Raw genomic sequence first — 22,114 nt, forward strand, 5'->3', positions numbered from 1 at the left:
ATTGATTGGCATTTTCTTATGGTGCTATTGTGCCATCAAATAAAAGCTAAGGATGGGCCATTTCTACTACTGTTACTGCACAGCAATGCAAGCCATGATCCTATATCATACAACAGACAGACATACTAGTTTATTTGGGGATATTTATATGCAACATATGAGGTGTCGGTCTTCTCACAAGATCTAATTATTTCTGAAAATGTTAAGATGAGTATGGCATGGAATTTATCTTAAGATCAGAACACTTAAAGTATTGGGGATGACCAAATGTCAGTTTGCAAGAATTTGCCTTCCTTCTGTTCCTGAATACTATCCTATTTTTTGAAATTGTGCCTAGTGGGACCCACTGAGTAGCTGTAGGAATAAATCAGTGAGTTGGTTGTAAAAGACTAACACTGAATCATAGTTTTAGCTTTCATTATTGTTCTTTCAGAGCCAATTACTGAAACACAGACTGCCTTAACTTAGGATCTGGGATGTTATCTCTATTAATACTCCCAAACCATCCAGCAGCTTGAATCTAAAGGACAGCAGGTTCAATGATGTGGAATACAAGTTGGTGAGGGCAACAGTGGGGGAGAGGGGAAAAGAAAAGGGGAAACTTAAGACCCTTCCTCTTTCTGAACAGAAAGTCTCTTTTTCTTGAGTAAGGGGCTCTTTGGATCCAAGCCATGATCCTATTCTTGTTTAAGTGCTGAGGCTTACTTTCAAGGGAGAATGTATATAATTAAATCCTAGGTCTTTTTACTGATACTAGTAGTTCAGAGCATTGTTATATGGGCTTTGATGCCAAGTGAACATTTTCTTATTCTGCAACTGAGAGTGGAAAAGGCAGGTGTTGTTAGTTTGACAGAAGAAAAGAACCCTAAGAGTTGTAGAACCCTTCCCATCTCAAATCTAGAAATGCTTTACAAAAGCACTCACATATTACAACCTTCATTTTATAGCCTAGCAGCAGATGTCTAAAGAAAAGAGGTTGCTCTGCCTGGAGACGTATACTGTGCACCAAGTGCTTTTGTTTCTGAGATTAATCTGACTTGGGTCCCTTTTAATTCCTTCAGTGGTATGAGAAGGCAAGATGGATGGGCCCTGGCCAGGATGTACAGCTACTTTAAGAACCCATACCCTATCCTAACTAAGTAATAAAACCAATTCATTCTATTTGCACAGTAGCTTTTTATTATCGTTTTCCCCACAGCTTTGTTTATTACTTGAACACTTTAGAACAAAGAGCTTTGCCTGTTTTCATTGTTGTTTCATCTTCACATTTATTTGCCATTTTACTGATGTGTTGCTCCATGTATTATTTATTTATTTCATTTATATTCCAACTCAATCCTCAAGGGGGCCCCCAAGTGCAGCTTACATCATTCTGTGCTCCATTTTATCATCACAACAACCCTGTGAAGTAGGTTAGGTTGGAAGTGTGACAATGGCCCAAGGTCACCCAGTAAGCTCCCAGAGTCTAACCACTACATACTAGATTGGGTCCAGCAAATGGGGTGAAGACTGTGGAAGATGGCTTCCCCATTCCTGCCTCCCTGACATTGCAGCCAATTAAGTCAAATGGAGCGGGGGGGGGGGTCCAAAGTGCCCTCGCAAAGTGCTTGCTGGGGCTGGGGGCTGATGGGTGAAATAGGCATCTACAGTAAGAGAAAGAAATTGGTAGTCACCCCCTACACCATCAAGGGAAGTGCTGTTCTATTGACCTAAGTGCTGCTATTCTGGTGGAAGAGCACCTTGGATTCAACCCAATTTATAGGTTGGCATGTATTGTTTTGAACAGATGCTATAAATCACCTTGGGAATATTTTATTGAGAGTACAGAGTATAAATATTTTAATAAACAAACAAAAAGCCTAGTGCCCTTCATATTTCTACAGCCTTTGAAAGAACATAGACACGGCAGCATTTCTTAAGATGTGTAATTTGGATCCTCATTGTATAAATTAAAACTCTTACCAGATACCATTGTTTATTCCACATTGGGTCATTAAAAAGATTTTCCGCTGAATCTTTCAATACTGAACGTTTACTTCGTTTCTTTTCGTACTGCTGTTCCACCCAAGATACCTGAAATACATTGACCACATATAAAGACCTGTCCAGTACACACAGGATGGTTTAAGGATTTGAGGGGCACGTAGCACCAGAGCCAGTTTAAGGATTTGTGGGGCCCTAGCAGAGTCGAATTGTGGCAGGAGCAGCCATACTGGGGGCAGAGGTGCCCCCCACAGTGGGAAGGGGTATCACTCCGAGTGTCCTCAAAGAGGGGAAACGGGGGAGGAGAGAGGCTATGGCACTAATCCATGTGTGGAAGGGAAGCATGCACTACCCCTGGTAGTGTGGGGTCCGTAGCATGTGCTACATGCATGACATGGATAAACCAGCCCTGAGTACACAGCACTGCATTTGTATTTGACACTTCCTCTAAGAAACCCATAGCAGCATTGCCAGTTTGACAATGTTTCAGGCAGGCAATTTTGGCTGGGCAAAAGTGAATTGTCCTTGTCTGCCATTGTGGACCCTGTCATGCGTTTTTATGGGTACACACAAAACATTGCACTTGTATTCAGGATTTTCTCTATTCTGTTCCCCATTCTGAGTAGTGGAATTCACTCGTATACATAAAAACACTCTTTGCTATGTGAACCAGAAAACAATTATAGGAATGACGCTCACACTCTTGTCATTCCAGTAGCAGTTGTTGTTCACAGTCCATATGTTCCTCCAAATGGCACCACAAGAAAACTGTTACTATTAGGTAATAACTAATAATAGAAAATTGCCCTAATGACAGTGAGATCACACAGAGATTAATTTAGCATGTCTATTTATGTATCCAACTGAAACATCCAATTTATTAGGGGAGAGGTTTGTTCATATTACTAGTTTCCCCCTCTCAGTGTGGCTTAACATTCAGAGCTTATTTTTAAAAGATGCATGCTACTGCTCAAACCTCCCTGTAAGAGAATGCCTCTGAACCAGCAGCTATGACCAATAATCAATAAGCAAAGGAGCAGATTGTGGAAGAGGAAGGCTGCCAAGAAGATAAGAGCCATGCTAAGGAGCCCTTTCCCTTCCAGCCTGTGGAAAGTGAGGGGGGGGGGAAGTCTCAGAGAGATTTCGGGTTCTTATCAATGTCTCATCTCATTCATTTCAGGACTGGACTAAAATACTTGAAAACAAATTCTGGGAACAAGTACTTGCTCAAATTAAATTCAAATCCACCACATTCTGATAAACTTACTCATTTTCATCAGAGATTTACTTTGTTAATAGTCTTTAAGCTAGTATGTGCTGCTTCAATTTATCACATAGAAACTCCAAATGATGCAGAGGATTCCCACGCCAGTGATCATGCCCCTAGAAACACTGGACGCTGGAGTGAAAGCTCTCCATATGATGAGAGTTATATATATTATATCTCTATCATGGAGAGAGACTGTGCAGAAATAGCTAGGCCATGGATAATGCAATGTCCACATGATTTTGTGACTTATTCCTATTGAGATTCAAGGATGCATGAGTATCCATTATCAGAACATGTCTTACTTTTTATTGTGTGGCAGAAATTTGTTCTGTTGTCTTGTTTACAAGTTCAGCAAGCCAAATTCCTGCAGTATGTTGTTGTCACTTATCAAAACCTTTTAGCAAATTATAGATCTTCCTATTCAGTGACACTTTAGTTATAGCACTAACACTGTAGTCATGAATCCCTTTATTGTTATCATGACACTTTTAAAGCAGTGAATCTCATTTTCATGCTCTGGGTATCTAATAGTGCCATCCTAAGAAGAGAGTGTAACTCTTCTTAGGATGGCACTGCTTAAACCTGATTCCCATTTGATTTTGTACTCCAAAAAATAAGATGTTTCCATTTGTGCACTTAAAATTGTAATTTAATCCAGTTGAAGTAAATTGTCCTTGATCTAATGTGCCTCGTACAATTGGATAGTGCTACAGAAGTACTCTGGATTTCTGGATTTCCTAATTTTGAAATTACAATTCATTCTTTCAAGAACTAATTTGAATCACCAATAGTATACAAATGCAAGTGGGAAATGATCTTTGAAATGTCCCCTGTTACATTTGAAAGTGCTCATTTTTTCTTAAATAAATATGGCTGAACTTTTGTGATTATTCATATACAGGAGCCATGGGAACATCAATAGACTTCTTATTCCAGAAACAGGAGGGTTAGAGTTAAGCTTTATAAGTAGACTGATAGAAAACTCCAAAATGAAAATTTGAAGGCGGAAAAGATAAGGAACATTTTGGATTACCACAGGGATTACCACAAACCAAAACATTAACTAAGTGCCCATAGAAGCATGCCATAACTGATATCACACCACAATCCCATATGGCTGCATCACTTCATATTTTATATGAAGTGGGTTATTTGCTTTAAAGACAGACAAGAAATATTCCAACTCTAGAAATGAATATTAGAAGACTGGCTATGGGAAAGAGTAAATTCAGCACTTACACGGTGATCATCTGCAAGTCTTTTAGTGATGTGAGTAGCACTTCTTCGGGACCTTCTTGCATGGCTTTTGTGTCTAAATAAGTAATGGTTTTCAAGTGATCCAATCTGTAAGACATAAGAATACTTCTGGAGGATTTTCCAGTATGAACACTAAACAACAACTGGCAATCAGAAATGCTGCACATGGAAAGAAAACGGGTTTTGCCTAAAAGCACAATTCCAAGACTTAAGGAAATCAAATTCTGACAATATTTTCAGATCTTTGATGATACTGATTAAAAAGATTTGCATGGAGATGTATGTTTTTCATGCACAATACACTGAAGATGAGAAGATGATGCTACATTGTACAAGAAGAGAGAAAGAGAGAGAAAGATGGAGATTTTGTTCTTTAGTATTTTCATAAAGTCTCATTCTTTGTAAGATCCCTAAGATCGACTGTATAATTTGCATAAAACTTCTACAGTGTTTATTCAGTTCATTAAAATGTTACCTTTAAGTGTCCAGACTTTCTTTGGCTTCTTTGGCATATATGCAGGTCAACAACGGGATGTCCATTTGGACACAACAATTACTGCTTTTCAAATGCCCTGGTATTGTTAGTGCTTCGGTACCAGCATACATATCTGCCTTGTGACTACACCCTCTGACCTGGAAGACTTCCCTTCTAATTCCATAGATGTGATGGTGGTGATGGGGAAGTATTCTGCCTTTCCTCAAAGGCATCTCCTTGAGAACAAGCTTGAAGGAGTGGTTAAGAGGGGTGGCCTCTAATTTAGAGAACTAAGTTGATTCTCCACTTTTCCAGATGCTGCCAGCTGGATGACCTTGGGCCAATCACAATTCTCTCAGAACTTTTTCAGCCCCACCTACCTCACAGGGTGTCTGTTGTGGGGAGAGGAAAGGGAAGGTGAATGTAAGCCGCTTTGAGACTCCTTCAGGTAGTGAAAAGCAGGGTACAAACAACCCAATTAGTAGTCGTAGTCGTAGTCGTAGTACAACACAATGTCCAGGACTTCTGGCTTTGAAAACAAGCCCTCATGTTGGGCTATGATGATGAGTGATCCAATTAAGTCCTATGTCATGGGTGGTGGTGTAGGTAGGTAGGTAGGTAGGTAGGTAGGTAGGTAGGTAGGTAGGTAGGTAGGTAGGTAGGTAGGTAGGTAGGTAGGTAGGTAGATAGATAGGTAGATAGGTAGATAGGTAGATAGGTAGATAGGTAGATAGGTAGATAGGTAGATAGGTAGATAGGTAGATAGATAGATAGATAGATAGATAGATAGATAGATAGATAGATAGATAGATAGATAGATAGATAGATAGATAGAAAACTCATCTTAGATATGTGTACATCTATGATGGTTTGCCAAATGACTTTCCCACACATAGAGCAACTCAGGCAAGTCAGGAGGACTAAACTATCCAATCCACTGCTAAAGCACACTACATTGTATCAGGCTATAGGGCCGTGGGTGGAAAATAAACCCTACAGGATGGCAGTCAGTTACTTGTTGCCTGCATTAGTCTTGCTAGTCTGTATTCATTTCTGCCCTACATAATCTGATACATCCACATCTGATTGCCTTAGCTGTTGCCAGTGCAATATTGCCATTATACATTGCTACGTTGTTATAACATTCCAAGGGCAGGTCATGTTGCCACCCTAGTGACACAGGGCGCAGGAGTGAGTCAGATCCTATGCACTTATTTGCTAGCACATCAGTTCATTGTACCTATCCATTAGTCATAATTGGGGGGGGGGGGATGTTACATTTGCTTTCAGCACTGACAACAGAGCTTGCCCAGCAGCGGCTAATGAGGGTAATAAAAGAGGAGTTAGACTTTGATCTCCACCTTTTCTATTCTCAGCATCAGCACCTGTCTTTGAATATGAACATATCTAGATGTTGCTTTAGAAATCATACCAGGAGAGCTTGGTTTCAACAAAGTGGAAGTCAACAGCTGACATATAGGAGACAGTTAGCAGGATCTCTACAAGATAACAGAAGCAGCAGTGATGCTATTACATAAACGAAGTTACTCATCCCTGACAACACGGACGTCACGACATGCCAAACCAAAAAAAGAGGGTGTAGCAAATGGGGAGAAACTCTCTGCTAAGGAACAGGATGAAGTTCTTGGAGAGGTGTGATTTCTGTCTCCAGATCTAGGTTCGTATGGATGAGTCATGTTGCCTTTCACATGGCACCTTCCCAAATCTATGGAGGCAAAATGCTTCCCTAATATTAGAGGATCTGGGTAGGAACTTCCTTTCAACCAGAAGGATTTGACTAAGGGGCAAATTAATAATTGGCTCTAAATAGAGTCTGAAGTCCATGCCTTCCTGGAAGCTAGCTGGGAATTCTTCCTGCCTAATCCCAGACGTCTCTGGTTAGTACACAGATGAGAAAAAGGCACTCTGGCCACAGACAGCTGATAGCAGCCTTCTCCTCATGACTGATATTCCATATCCCCCAATCCAAGCCGTGGCCAGTCAGAGAGATGCCAAGACAAAGACCAGGCTGTTCAGCAGTGCTACTCCAAGAACTGCAGGGGTTAAGGCCAACCAAAGTGGAATTCCCGGCAGGGTTTCTTAGTAAGCATCTCTCTGTTGCCCACCCTGTAATTCCCAGCATCTGCTCCTTCCACTCCACTGCACTTGGGGTTGCCTCTGAGAAAGCAAACGACAGCAGAACCCATCAGAGAGTGTAGCTCTCTAGCTATTGCCACCAAGCTAGTCCTTCCTTCTCATACTGCCATGGCCCCACGGTGGAAACAAACAGCAAGCCTTTGAAAGGAAGACCAAGGAGGAAAGGATGTGGAAACTCTCTGGAATTTCGCAGAAGACTATGTTGGTTCACAACTTGCCCCTGTGAACTTGGGACACCCACTATATACTTGTAAAGCACAAGGATGAATCATGACCCCCTAAAACGGACTCTTCAGGAAGGGAACCTGTTTCTGTAGGTATGTCTAACTTACAGGGCTGTCTACACAGCTGCCGCCAACTGGGGCCAATTGACAATGACATCTAATCATTAATTGCACCGGGAACTATCAAGCCACTGGTTCCCACCCAGTTGGACTTGGGAAAGCGGGAGAAATGAACTTGGCTGGTTGGGGCAGGACGGGGGGGGGGCGAGGGTCCGTGGGGGGGGAGCGCCTTACCTGCCCCAGTAGATCATACTCCAGTTCATCCGCAATGGCCTTCGCCGCCTGTGGACCGCCCGGGATCTCTGCCGCCCATTCATTGACAAACTGCCTCTCTGCCTTGGCCAGAATAGCTGCACTCCAGGCACAGAGCAGCGCCACAGCGACGCAGTGCTCTGCCCACCGTCTCTCTTCCATGACACCCGGAGAACAAAAAGAGGACGAAAGGGAAGCAATTAATCTGGCTGCTAAAAAGCAACGTCGGGGGAGTCAGGGGTTAAAAAGAAACGCGCTGAAGAAGACGCCTCTTCTTGCTACGTGAGCGAAGGGAATTAAAAAAGCAGCAGCAGCAGCAGCCCAGCCCAGCCCAGCCCAGCACAAAACGGGCAGTTCTCAAGAAAGTGCCTTCGCCGCGCTCGCAGAGCGTCCCTCCAGCGCTGGCTCAGCCTTGAACCAAACCCCAAACCGCCACGGCCAGCATGGAAACGGGTGTCTACACGTCAAGGCGACGAAAGCGATTCCTGACGTCAGATCTCCCGGACTGTGAGCTAGACGGTCGTTCCCAAGGGAGAGGAGGAGCAGGAGGCTCGGCCGCAAGAGTCACATTGCGAAGCCGGGAGCCGAGGCCGGGCGGGAATTCCCCCGCGCCCGCAAGGAGCTGTCCGTGGTGGAAGGAAGAAGCCTGCCCAGGCCGCCCAGGGAGAGAGAGAGAGAGAGAGAGAGAGAGAGAGAGAGAGGCCGCGCAAACGACGGCCGGCCGAGGCTCAGAGCAAGGAGGACATCTGACCGTGGCTTGCCTTCTCCGGGGTCTCCCGTCCCCCTCCTCCCGAAGCCCTTTGGGCTCCGGCGGCCAAAATCGTCGATAAAGACGATCCCGCAGAAGGAGCGGACGGGCGGCTTGGAAACGGGTTCATCCGAGAGGAAGGAACTGGCTTCCCCCAGGAGCCGTCTCCTCTCCGGGTCGCGGCCCTCCTGACCAAATGAAACGGAAGGGTGCACCCCGGGGTGAACGACCCGGAGGGTGCAATCCTATACTGGCTCCAGCTGGCAGTGGAGCGGCTGGCATTTATTGGCCAAGCCTGTTCCTGGGGCCATCCCAGGAGGCAGAGAGAAAGCTGGGAGGGGGGAGATGAAGAGAAAGGGTTTTATATTCCAGGAGTCTTTAATGCAAAGTCAACATTTCTTTCCTGAGCCCAGTCCCAGCTTCAGAAGCCCCCACCCCCAACCCCCCGGACTCCTAAGAGTCAGATCTGGTTTTAGGCATGTTATTGTTTAGGTCGGACAACCATATTCTCAGCTGTCCCTTACCTGTTTCTCAAGGCAAACTCCATGTTAGCTAGCACTCTTGTGGTCTTTTAAGTGGCCAAGGCTTGCAAATGAATAGTGGGACTCCAAGGTCTACGTACACTTAGGGCCTCTAAGTGTTTCCTATATGCCAGATGGGCTTTGCAGAGATTTCTCCCAAAGGTGTTGTGCCAGTCCAAAGATGCCCACATGTGTAGAGATGGAAAAGTCTGCACCAATTTGAGAAGAAGAAGAAAAGGTCAGGAGCAGTTCCTGCTGGGTTTAGGTTGAGGATCAATGTTTCCCCAGTATACTGTTGCCCTAGCCAGAGTCATTTGTGTATTTGTATTTATAGGCCACCCCTATTGACCCAGTCATCTCAGGGGAGCTTATAACAATAACCATATGTAGGATGTCAATACAATAAAAATATTAAATACATGAATACATTAAAAACAATAGAAGCATTGCAGTATGTTACTTAAAACAGATTAAAGCAGTGTTAAATAAGAAAGCAGTGTTATACTCAACTATTCCCTTTAAATTCAGCCTCACAACTTCTAACATTTTTGTCTTCATTCCCCAGCTGCTATTCTGACTAACTGAAATCCATCCCAATAAATATCACATAAAACTGCCAAGTGTTTTCCTTGACACTCATATACAGTGGTTTTACTTTCCATCAGCATTTGTTCTCCTCTGAATCCCTCCTTCCCTTCCAAGCACTTCCAAACTTTATATGCCATCTATGGCCCTATTGCTTGATGCAGTGGAGTGAGCTTTGGTAACTGATAGGTTAATCCTCCTGTCTTGACCAAGATGCTCTTGGGAAAGCAACTTGGTATGCCATCATGGAGATACACATCTCTAAGGCAAGGATTTTTTTTAAAAAATATATCAAAAGAAGTAATTCATATGTTTTGAAATACTGCCACCCATTATAGAAGAAGAAAAAGAAGAAGAGTTGGTTCTCATATGCAGCTTTTCTCTACCCGAAGGAGTCTGGAAAAGCAGCTTACAGCCGCCTTTCCTTTCCTCTCCCCACAACAGACACCCTGTCAGGTGGGTGAGGCTGAGAGAGTCCTGAGATTACTGAAGAAGAGTTAGTTCTTATATGCCGCTTTTCTCTACCCGAAGGAGGCTCAAAGCGGCTTACAGTCGCCTTCCCTTTCCCCTCCCCACAACAGACACCCTGTCAGGTGGGTGAGGCTGAGAGAGCCCTGATAGGACTGCTCTGTGAGAATAGCACTATCAGGACAGTGACCAACCCAAGGTCACCCAGCTGGCTGCATGTGGGGGAGCACAGAATCAAACCCACCAGATTAGAAGTCCACACTCTTAACCACTACACCAAACTGGAAAAGAGTTAATGGCACATAGAACCTCTTAATACTATTTCCATATTTCTTGCAAGTGTACTTGCTGTTAAGGAGGCTAGAGGGTTAAAAGGTAGAGTTTTTTTCCTTTGAGTGCATATCTTTGGGTATACCAGGTTGCCAATCTGCATTTATGCTCATTAGAATATATGTCGGGGGGGGGGGGTTGTTATTTAATGCTAATTAATCTTGTTAAAGAATAAGCAGAAGCAAGGCAGTAACAATTCACTGTGTGGTTCTGAATTAAAGTAAATGTTGCAGAACAGAAGTATGGGAAAGACAAATTCTATGGACCTGCAGGGGGAAAGGCCATTTACAAGAAAAAGAGCATTCAAATGAAGTTAGGAGGACACATTGCATACTTGAAGTATTAACTTAATTTCAGAATCAATGTTAATATAAATGTGAATCTAAATGAGTAAAAGATAAATTACCTTTTCATGGCAATGACATTTTTCACATAGGTTATACAGGAGGTAAGAATATTCTCACAAGGCGCTGTTAATATAGATGAAGGTAAGTATACCTGCAGTCTTAGTGAGAAACGTGCAGGAAAGGTGTGATGGCAAAAGTACTGCAGCTGGATAATGTATTGGGGTCATTTCACATAGATTAATTTTGATATATAAATGCAAAGTCTCCACTTCCTTTTTTTCTGTAATGAATCACAGCTAAACTCCCCAATGAGTTAGTAGATTCCTGGTGTCACTTCTCTGGAGGAACATATGGCCACTGTTATTCTTTAAAACTATTAAATCATAGCCTAAGACAAAAAAATGGACAGTCATATTTTATGACTAATTCAGTTTGATTTATCCATGTATTATTGTTTGGTCTGAATAGGAGTGCTCTTAGAGACAGGGAAGAGCTCAAGGAACATAGCCTTTCCCCCAGAGCTAACAACCCAGTGCTGAAATCATACAAATGCTTAAGTATCATATGATACGTGTTATATAATGCCTGTTGGAAGGAGCTGGTTGAAAGGGACACAACACAGATGGGCAGAAGGTTTCAAGTCCTAGGTCTGACCCTTAAACCTTTCCAATGTCTTGAGTATTTTAAAACCCCTCCTCTTGAATGACATGTGTAAGGCATTGGACAGGATATGGTTTCACTGCTTCTATTCATTTTAGCCCTCAGCAGGGGAACAGAAGTTGGTCTACACTACGATATAAGGCTCAGTGAAGGCATGCCCCATCCCATCCCCATCATCATGGGCTTCTTTCAGCATTCAGTCCAAATGTAATGTCATATTCATTGATGGTTTCTGATGCTTTGACCACCTGGTTTATAATCCCTGTTCAGTGGTACAGAGTCTGGTTTCAGCATACTGCTGCTTAGATTCTTACTTTCATTGTTGATATGAGTAGTCTGAAATTCCTATAGAATTTTTTTTAAGGTTATCTTTTTATTTTTGTATCTACAAGAGGCAGAGCTATTCATCATAGTTTAATGAACTATTACAATGAAGATAGTCATTAAAAAGAAGCAGTTAATCTTGAACTTGTAATACTTGTAATACATAATTAAACAAATGCCTTATACCTTTGGTGCATAAAATATTCTTCTTTCTTTTACAACTGTCAATTTATGGCTAAATCTAAAAATGAAAACCCATTCAGCTGCATCAGGTCAAGATGAGCACAGTGCTTAAAAATTCAGTAAATATCATTCCTGCTGTGTTGATTCTGAGTGACAGAATCATTGATGCTGTGAAATAACCATTAGTATTATGGCTACACCTGTTCTGTCACAGAGGTCTTAATGTTTACGAGAAGGGAAAGCTGTCCACAAAAGGCAGACTATAAATAAATTAAATCTACAAAATATGGGGCATGATAGTACATTATTTAAAATTATTGTCATCTTGTGTAGTCAAGAGATGTGTTCGTCTGCCTTTAGAGCTTGCTTAGGAAATGCTCCAGTCTAGGAAGGGACACACACAAATAGCATAAAGAATCTACTGATAAAGTGAGGATGGCTCCTTTACATCCTTGAAGTGAATGCTGAGAATCTGAACACTGTGAAATCGGGGAAGGGGGGGGGGTGACTGACATAGAGTGTGTGGCTATAACCTCTCTGTTTTCCCTGGCCCCCTTCAGAGTTTCAGGCAGAGAATGAAGTGGGTTCTCAGCCATCCAACTCCTCCTTCTCCTTCCATACTGCTTTCACAGACTCTTGACAGGAATGTCAGCCTGTTGCTCCCTCTTTGACTTCAGGCTGAGTTGGTTGAAATAGTTCTCAGCAGCCTGCATAAGCTTTGCCCATTGACCCCAGCCTCACAAAACATCTAAGCACCAACCTGCTCACATGACCCTGACAACTGGAGCACGTTGGATCCCAATTCCAGCTCCCCTATACCACTCAACCATTCAAATCTCCTGAGGGCCAGATCTCACATGTATCTGCTCCCCTTGGTTTCCTGAACTTTCACATGCCTCCCCAAGGGTGTGCCCCCACTTCTTAGCTGTTTCTGGCACTGGGAAGTGATGTGGACTCCAGACAACGAACAGCTCAAGCAATCACAATAATATGAACCACGTGGCAATAACACCAACCACTACAGTACCACATTAAAGCCAAATATTCTGAAAAACCCCATATTTTGTATAACAAGAGGTATTCCATGAGGAAAAGTCAAGAGACCAAAGAGGCAGAATGAGAAGGCCTTATGGAGAGACCAAATTCCTATGGCAAGAGTTCAAAATTCTATGCAGTCAATAATCCAAAGGGCACATCCAGGAGAAGAGCAATGAAAACCAATCCTTGCTATAGTTGCAAATTAATTGGCTAGTGACACATCATGAGGACCACTCATTCTGTTGCCAGGCACAAGAGTGAAACCACCAGCATAATGGGAAAGAGCTTTGCTGAATCTAAAAGACTTAAGAGTCCAAACAGCAGATTTTCTGTCCAGGTTTCAAAAGGGGGAAAGGAGCAAGGTGAGCTAACCAAAGTAACCACAGAGCAGGTCAAAGTTGAGGAGGAGGCGTTCCAAAGACTTAGGAACATTTCCAAATAAGGAATGGAAGGAGGTATTCAGACCATGTGCTGGAAAGCAATCTTAGTTACCTCACCATGCTGGGGTTTGTGGAAGGAAATTGAACCCAGTCCAAAATGAATCAGTCTGAAGAAAGAAGCTTTCTCTGGGAAATGTTAATGTGGGCATAGTTTTTAACTGGCTGGAATGCTAATGCATCATGAGTCTTCATGTTTAAATGCACACCAATTGTTAGTTTAAATGATCCTGGTTTTAATAATCCGATTGTTCAATTCTGGGAGAAGCTTTTGCTTCATGGTCTCATGTGAATAGTGGGTAGAAGCTGGTCCCATGTCCTCAAAATAAAATGGTAAGGGAAAAGACCAACGACAATGGAAGTTTGGTGGCAACTTGGAACGGCCATAGTTAATCTTTCCTTGTTGCTTTGGATATATACAGGACATACATATAAGATCTTTTAGTTGACACCTTGCAAACCTACTAGAGGGGCAATTTGGTTTAGAAAGGAAAGGTAATGTATATTTCATTCATTTTCTGGTTTATTTTATTGTATGCCCAGATTCAGACAATGGGTCACCCCCAAGAACAGTGACAACATGAGATTGCCTATCATGTACTGGATTGCTCATGAATAATTTTGCTGATAGATAATGGGTGGAAGCCCCTTAATAGTCTTTCCAGAACACAGGAAGAGATACCTGTCTCACCACTCTACATTGGATGAGAAGGAATGAAGTATATGTGACACATGTCAGAGTCACTCGTATTTATTGGTCTCAACAACCGGGTGCACTCTATTATGCTTTTCCATTTACATCAATCAGAGATAATCTTTAAGTTTATGTCAAAGGTTTGGATTCAGAACAATGTCTTCATGAGTGCAAACATTTCCATTAATTGAGGCAGGTTTTCCCCTCTCTTTCCTCTGACAACAGACCAAAATACTTCCTGAAATCCTTCAAGGGCATGTTGGGTTGCTATGGAAAAGGTGAGGTGAGAAAGTTACACTCTACAGATGGAAATGCTTACGCCTACAGAAGCATTGTTCTGTAGGTTCCAAACCAAAGTATTTATATACTTTATCCTACTATGAATACATCAATTTTTTTCTTTTGGTAGATATTACCTCACCTCTGTCCACTTTCTGCCCCAGTACGTTCATTGGACATAGTATGGATTATCTCCTGAGCCATCTCCTCACTCACATTCTCTTCCAGTTAATGATCCGCCACCTGTTCACTCTTGTTCATGGCCCTCCTCACCATGCCTCTGGAACCAGAAAGGAGGGTGCTAATAACACCCCTCTTTGCTTTATGCCAGGACTGTGCAAAATAGAAACCTGCCTTAAGAAATGTGAATGACGTTATAATGGGAATAACCGTGTGTGGTTAAGTCTTAATGTGTTAATTTGTAGTGATGTCAGAATTGTATTAATTGAAGCTATTTTCCATATGGAATACCAATCACCAACAGGAGGTAGAGCTTTTTTTAGACATGCGTTGGCATTTTACTTTAATTTGTGAAATCCAACCAAGGAATACAGTAAATGAAAAGCATAATTTGAAGAATGAACAGTTGCCTGTGGCTCATTTACTTTAATTATTTAAATACCTAATAGAACCATTCTGGCTAGATTTAATTTGGTTGTAGACTCAGTAACTCATTGAAAAGCCTGATCCTTTCACTCGCTGCAGTCTCTCTTTTTTTTTTTCCTGTTGGAGCTCACAAAGAATTGCAAGCTAATATAAAAGAGCCCCTACATGTTAGCAATCACAAAGAATATAGGAAACACCTGTTTTTGCTTCAATTACTGCCTACAAACTAATAGCGTGTGTTTATTTTGAGGCATTACATTTGCTTGTGTAACAGTGCATGACAGATTTTCAGTTTTACTGCAGGCAAACAATGGAAATGGCAAATAGTATCCAAACAGATAAAACACAAACATGTTCCCTCCACCATCCTGGCAATTGAACAGGGGTATAATGACACCACGCATTACCTCCTCTGTCCACTGCGAGCCAGCAGGAAGCAGCTGGTGAACAATCTTAATCTTTCAATTCTTAGCAACCTGTCTGCCTTTGTTTACTTACACTCTCGGGTTACTTCAAGCAAAAGGCAGAGAATATGGACAATATGAGAAATAAGGAAGCACAAACATCATTATTGTAAAGAACGAATTCAAAGGCAGATATATGGGATTTATTTTTCTTGCCTTTTTGCATTTCAATACCTGTCAATCTGGTGTACATACAAGATGGTTCCTTAAAATGGGCAGGTCTCTGTAAGAACTTGAGTTTGTTCTTATGTCATATCAGGGTTGCCTGGAACTATTCAAAGAAGTCAGCAGCTCCTGCAAGTAACAGACCTATTTGCCTCCACTAGCACAGAACCCCCCCCCCCCCCAATATATAGCCAGAATTGGGAGGTCAGTATACAAATCTAATCAATAATAACAAATCCTGGGACTGGTGTTATGGGAGATATATTCAAAAGAAACAGCTCTGTTCATTTAATCTTAGGGTAACTGAGGATTGGCGGTGGCAGGGCGTAAGCCTCTAGGGGACTATCCTTTTTAGGCTCCATTCTTCACCAGAGATGGAGCATGGGAGAGGTTCCTAGGCTAGAAACTTCTAGTCCAACAAGTTATTATTTTTTTAATGTGATTTTTCAAAATGTGTACCCTGTCCAGGGTATTGAAAGGCTTGTTTCTCACTGTTCCTTGGGGGGTCACTCCTTTTTCCTGGCCTATTTACAGCCCACTCAATGACTTCTCACTGATGAACTTGGGTGCTCAGATTCACTCAGAACTTGATACTGAGGAGCCAGGCCTGAGACTTTATAGAAGAAACCACTTTGGTTTCTGACAACTGTTCAGTTGTTAAGCCACAGCATCTTCAACAGGCCACCTGCACTGGTAGCATTCAAATACCGGAGCATCCACAGTGGTACAAATAGTGGTACAAATAGGAAAAGTCATGAATCTCTGTGATGCCTCCAGGACCAGGTGCCACATTCTCCTGTGGAGATACCATCTACTTCCCACAGTGCTAAAAACAAGCAGACATGCCACAAAGGTCGTAGAAGCACATTAATTACTTTGCTCTACAGTGCCAGTTCTTTAAGCTCTGGTCCTAGCCACTACAGTCTTCCTGCAGGGTTAAACTAGTCTGTCTGGTTCGGTTGGGAAAAGTTTCTTCTGGCATTGCTCTGGAACTGCAATGCTACCTGCTGAGCATCTAGGAGGATCTGTACTCTGCAGCCTGTGAAGGCTCCACTCCTGCCTCTCTGGCTAGAGTTCCTTCTTAGTTTCCAGCCATCTGCTCCCTTACCTCCTTCAGCTGGGGCCTTTTATCCCTCTTCCCCACCCACTCCCTACTCCTACTCCTGAGTAATCCATTTCTCTCAAGGAGTTTTTTTTCCCCCTGGAAGATAGCCTTTGGTCCATAAGGAGCCAATGGTGGTTGCTTTCCTCCTATGTGCTCTTCTTTACTCTTGCAGGCCCAACTAGCTGTTTCTTTGGTTTTAGCAGCTGAATTGCTGCCTTCCTTAAAGCTGTGTGCCACCCCTTCTCTCTCAGGAGTAGGACTCCAGGGCTGTGATAGTCATTTCCCCAGTTTCAGACTTTTGATGCCTTACACACATGCATCTCCCATGTGCAATATTTTGGACCACACAAATAAATGTAACTACTAGCATCAAGGATTGCTCAGGTTTCCTGAATGCTACATCTTAAGTGTGTGACTAGAGGCTTTGAATCAATAGAAGATTTGCTGCCTCTTGGATTTTGATGTTGAATTAGTTGGAACCTGTAAAATAAAATGTTTTTTGGGTTCTGATACAAACAGACCTGCTTAAGAATATGAATGCTTAACCTAAAATAAGATGAAAACACACATCAAACATGTTTTAAAATTCAAAACTTTGTGGTGGATCAGTTTTTACAGTGCCCAAACAGATGTAGATACCATTCTGTATAAATTAAAATTTAGAAACTCTTCTTATTGGTCATATTGCTCCAGTTCTTGAAACAATACAAATTAATAATCCTTTTCAGCATGAAAATACCTACAAGACAGTGGCCCATTCCGCACAAGTTAAATGTAGCAAGAATGTGGCAAATTGTAAATGCTACTAATTTGCAGTTATGCACGACGTCGCACACAATCTGCCACACTCCTGAAACAGACCCACGAAAAGCGCTTCGTTGTAGCGCTTCCAGGGAAATCCCAAAAAGTGGATTCACCCTCTGGAAAGCGCTACACTCTTGCAAACAATCTGCAACACTAGCGAAAAAGTTCAGTGCGTTATCATTGTTGCGGTTTCAGCAAAGTCCCTCCCCCTGGCTCTCTCCTCTGAACTTTCGGCAAAGAGGAAGAATCTATTCTCACCTTTCCTCTGATATGTTAATTTTCTGCATGAATGGGCTCAAAAAACATGCAATTTCTGCTACACTCGCAGAGACTAAAGTGCACAAATGTTTTCTAAAGGTATGAGGCAATAATTATTGTAATTTCTTATAGCTAGAAAGACGTGAAAAGCAGATGAACCCTATCTATGGTAGGATGATGAGTACTAACCTGATATCTTCTCTAATTAATATCTTCCAGACTTCAGAGTAAGCCAGGACAACAAGACGCATCCAAAACAATTTCTGATCATTCAGACAACTGAGCCAGATCAAGTAATGCAGGAAAAGACAACAATCCTGGCTTACTTGTTTGTCTGGCCTTCAAGACATTCTTCCTGAGCCATTAGACAATGCTGTCTTAGATGGCCCAGGCTGGCTCCATCTTGTTATATCTCAGAAGCTAAGCTGGGTGAGCTCTAGTTAATATTTGCAGGGGAGACCACCCCTGGTGTGAATTGAGACAACCAGGTGTGAATTGATGTGTTTAGGAGCTTAATTACATAGCTTCACTTAATGGAAATGCTCTAGAGCAGTGGTTCTCAACCTGAGGGTCTGGACACCATGGGGGTCAAACAACCCTTTCACAGGGGTCGTGGCACAGCGAACAGCTTGGCCAGAGGGGGCACCAACACTGTTGCCGCTCCTCCTGCAGGCACCTGCACTCAGCCGCCAACTGCTCCAGCAGTACCCCCAGGAAAGAAAAAAACATTTTATATACAATCATGAACAATGGATCTTCACACCATTGCTCAGCTTTGGTTTAATTTCTGTGAAAGAACACTTGCATACTTTTATGGTTGGGGGTCACCACAACATGAGGGATTGTATTAAAGGGTCGTGGCATTAAGAAGCTTGAGAACCACTGCTATAGAAACACTGGTATCCCCATTTGGAACTGTTGGAACCAGAGACCCAAGTACACTTTAACGAACTGTATAGAAATCAAATCAATCAATCAATCAATCAATAAATAAATCATATATTGTCCTGTCCTGTTTGCTCAGGGCAGTTTATAACAGAGTTATAGTGATTAGTCCTCCTGGTTCCTCACTGTTTCTTTTTAGTCAGACATCATGTAGTGAAGTAAAAATTAGCTTCTACATAAGAAATTATCTCACTCCAGAGTCATATTTGGGTATCTCTGGGACTTGAAATATTAGGTTCACTTTACTCTTCGTAATCTCCAAGTATGATTCCTTCTCACAGTTTCCCACACATCCATACTAGCCTCATTTTCTTGTATACTATTAGTTGGAGGCACTCAATCAGCCAATGAGACTTCACACCCCATGAGATGACCAAGCCAGCCTGGTGTAGTGGTTAGGAATGCAGATTTCTAATCTGGCGAGCTGGGTTTGATTCTGCACTCCCCCACATGCAGCCAGGTGGGTGACCTTGGGCTCTCCACAGCACTAATAAAGCTGACCGAGCAGCAAAAGTGGCAGTGGCAGCGTGAGAGTGGAGCAGGCCAAGCTCAGGAGGCACTCGGGCTCCAGGGCAGGGCTTGCAAGGCACAAGGCCACTGCCCTCCAGGGCCCAGTGGCCGATGCAAGCCGGTGGGAATGGCAGCACCACGCAAGCCCCACCCTGGAGCCCAGGCCTGTGGGGGGGCCTCCTGAGCCCGGTCTGTCTTCCTGGCTGCCTGAGCAGAGGGGAAATTTTTTTTCTTAATTAAAAAAAAAATTAATGGAGAACACCGCGGGACATAGGGAAAATGCCCCCAAAGGTGGGACTGTCCCGCCAAAAGTGAGACATCTGGTCACCTTAACCCAGTGGGAAGCCTTCTCTTTCCCACTTCTCCCTATGCCTCAGATGTATTTACAATTCTGAGGTCCCTGGTCTTCATGCAACTTAAGAAATGTAGTCTTAAGTGGGGCGTACATAAACAAGATGCCCTGAAGGTACCATATTATTACTTTTTGCATCAGAAAGAGCACTTGAGAAGCCTAAGGCGATAGGGGGAGGAAAATATTATTGGCCTACACTGTTCCCCTGCCTGGCTTGGTTGGGTTGAGTTGGCAGCAACTGAAGAAGCAGACCCAGCCCTAGTTCCATTAGCCAGCAGCAGCCTGGACACTCACAGTAAGGAGAGAGGAGGAAGAGATGGAGGAGGAGGAAGAGGAGGAGGAGGAGAGTAGGGATAATGAAAAAAAAACTTGATTCAATAAGAAAAAAAGAAAAAGGAGATGAAAAACTGAGACAGCTCAACAGGATTCTGCTATATATTTCCCTGTCTTTTGTTGCAGGCTTACTTTTGTGTGCATTCATGCACATGAAACATGAACGTCTTAGAAAACCAGGAACCGGCAGGTGATCCTTAACAAACACTTGTCACCTTAGATTTCACCATGGGATGCTGAATACCCTGAAAGCCGAACATTCCTTCCTTGGACTATGAAAGAAATCTCCTTTTTTATTTTAACCACAACCAAAATCCCCAAGACAGGTAGCAGGTGATAGAGTAGAGATATCATAGCAGAGCTTTCTGCAGATTAAGTCAATGATTAATTCATAAAGCCGTATGGCTGAAGCTGCTGTAGAAGCAGCCTGAGCTCTCCATGACTGGAAGTTCCCAAAAGAAAACAAAACATTCTGGAGTGACTAAAGTTATCCCCCCCCAAATGGAAACATCTGGAGTATCAGAGAACATTCATTATCTATTGAATTTGAAGTAGAAATGAAAATTTCCATGCCCAAGAGGCCTCAGAAAACTATATTTCTCTTACTTGAAATCATTTCTAGACAATGTACTCTGTGCCCTGAAACACATCTGTACAGATAACATAATGAAGAAACACTTGAACACATAAAGCTGCCTTACACTGATTCAGATTATTGGTCCATAAAAATGAGACTAGTAGTTGCTCTCCAGGATCTCAGGTAGAAGTCTTTCACATCAGGTCCATTTAACTTGAGATGTTGGGGGCTGAACCTGTGACTTTCTGCATGTTGACCAGATGCTCTGCCACAGAGCCCCTAGCCTTCTATGGCTTCTGGAACACAACTCCATGAATATGATGATTGAAAACTGTTGACTACACATAAACAAATAGGAAGTACTTCCAAGGATCGTGGAAACCACTAAAAAGAAGCTGTAGCTGAATCCATGGACATCACAAGACAGGTTTTGCTAAGAGCAGCCAGTTAGTGGGATAGGGTCAAGGAACAACAATGGAAATATGTGCTACAGTTTCTTTTACAATGTTTCCAATCAGAAGGGTTACACTCTATGTGCAGAAGGTTGTCCACTGGAAATAGGATTCTTGATTCTGAATGTCTGAATGAATCTTAATTTTGGATTAAATTGTAAGCTGTGACTTCTTTCAGTAGTAAAAAGTTCCAGCTCTTCAAAAGATATTGTTTAGGGGGAATAGTTTTAGACTAGCTGCTGCTCTCATGCTTCTTGATGAAAAGTGATATGTAAAGAGAAGCCTAGACTTTCACATATGCAAGATTCAAGAGTATCCTGATACAGAAGAGTCCCAGTAAACTCAGCCAGGTGCCACATGATAATGCCTTAAAGTGGGATTTGACATCATTCTGCAGGGCCTGCAAAACGGAGCTCTTCCGCCAGGTCTATGGTTGAGGCTGGGGTCGGCGAGGTAGATCTATTGCCCCCCCCTGGGGTAGCCGAAGTGTACATCGCTCCTCTCCATTTTTTCCGTTGCCTCGGTAGTGGGTGGGGGGAGTGGGATATTCTTCCACCATGTTGGGTGTTTTTAAGTCTTTTAAAGAGAGCCAGTTTGGTGTAGTGGTTAGGAGTGCAGACTTCTAATCTGGCATGACGGGTTCGATTCTGCGCTCCCCCACATGGTGCCAGCTGGGTGACCTTGGGCTTGCCACGGCACTGATAAAGCTGACCAAGCAGTAATGTCAGGGATCTCTCAGCCTCACTTACCTCACAGGGTGTCTGTGGTGGGGAGAGGAAAGGGAAGGAGATTGTTAGCTCCTTTCAGCCTCCTTTGGGTAGAGAAAAGCAACATATGAGAACCAACTCTTCTTCTAATGTTTGGTGGATGCAGTTCTCCTGGCCTCTTGTTGTTCTGTCAATTCTGCAACCTTTTGTTGAGTTTTTATGCAGTGAGATTATTTGGTTCAAAAACAATGGCACACAGTCCTTCAGAAGAATCACAACCAAGTTTTTGGGAATCTGTATATGATACATCTATTTCATTCTACTAAATTTTGATTTGGGATGGAGCCATGAGTAGAAAGAGTCCAGCAGACATGAAGGTGGCTAATATTTGAAACAGCATCATAAAATGCATCATAAAACCAATTTAAGTACTTAAAACACATTATTACAAACAACAAAAGTACACAATAAAATGAACAAAATATATAATACAATCAATTAAAATGGAGCTAAACTACATGTATAAAACAAAAGGCAGCATTTG

The 22,114-nt window shown here is 42.7% G+C and overlaps 1 protein-coding gene across 2 annotated transcripts in view; it reads right to left on the minus strand.

Moving 5' to 3' along the window:
• The window catches only part of PCSK1 (proprotein convertase subtilisin/kexin type 1), a 40,734-nt gene extending 32,374 nt beyond the window's left edge, over positions 1-8,360 (minus strand). Inside the window, exons 1-3 of one of the 2 annotated variants that reach the window (XM_077347666.1) lie at positions 7,661-8,360; positions 4,493-4,597; positions 1,963-2,073 (exon numbers count right to left, since the gene is read on the minus strand). In XM_077347666.1, coding sequence (XP_077203781.1) covers positions 1,963-2,073; positions 4,493-4,597; positions 7,661-7,840 — 396 coding nt within the window. In that variant the 5' untranslated portion in view covers positions 7,841-8,360. The remainder of the gene's footprint in view (positions 1-1,962; positions 2,074-4,492; positions 4,598-7,660) is intronic. The other variant, XM_077347665.1, reaches the window with a different exon arrangement.
• Positions 8,361-22,114: the final 13,754 nt, after the last annotated feature.

This window comes from Paroedura picta, chromosome 7 (genome assembly GCF_049243985.1).
Source record: "Paroedura picta isolate Pp20150507F chromosome 7, Ppicta_v3.0, whole genome shotgun sequence".
In the NCBI taxonomy this organism is placed as follows: domain Eukaryota; kingdom Metazoa; phylum Chordata; class Lepidosauria; order Squamata; family Gekkonidae; genus Paroedura; species Paroedura picta.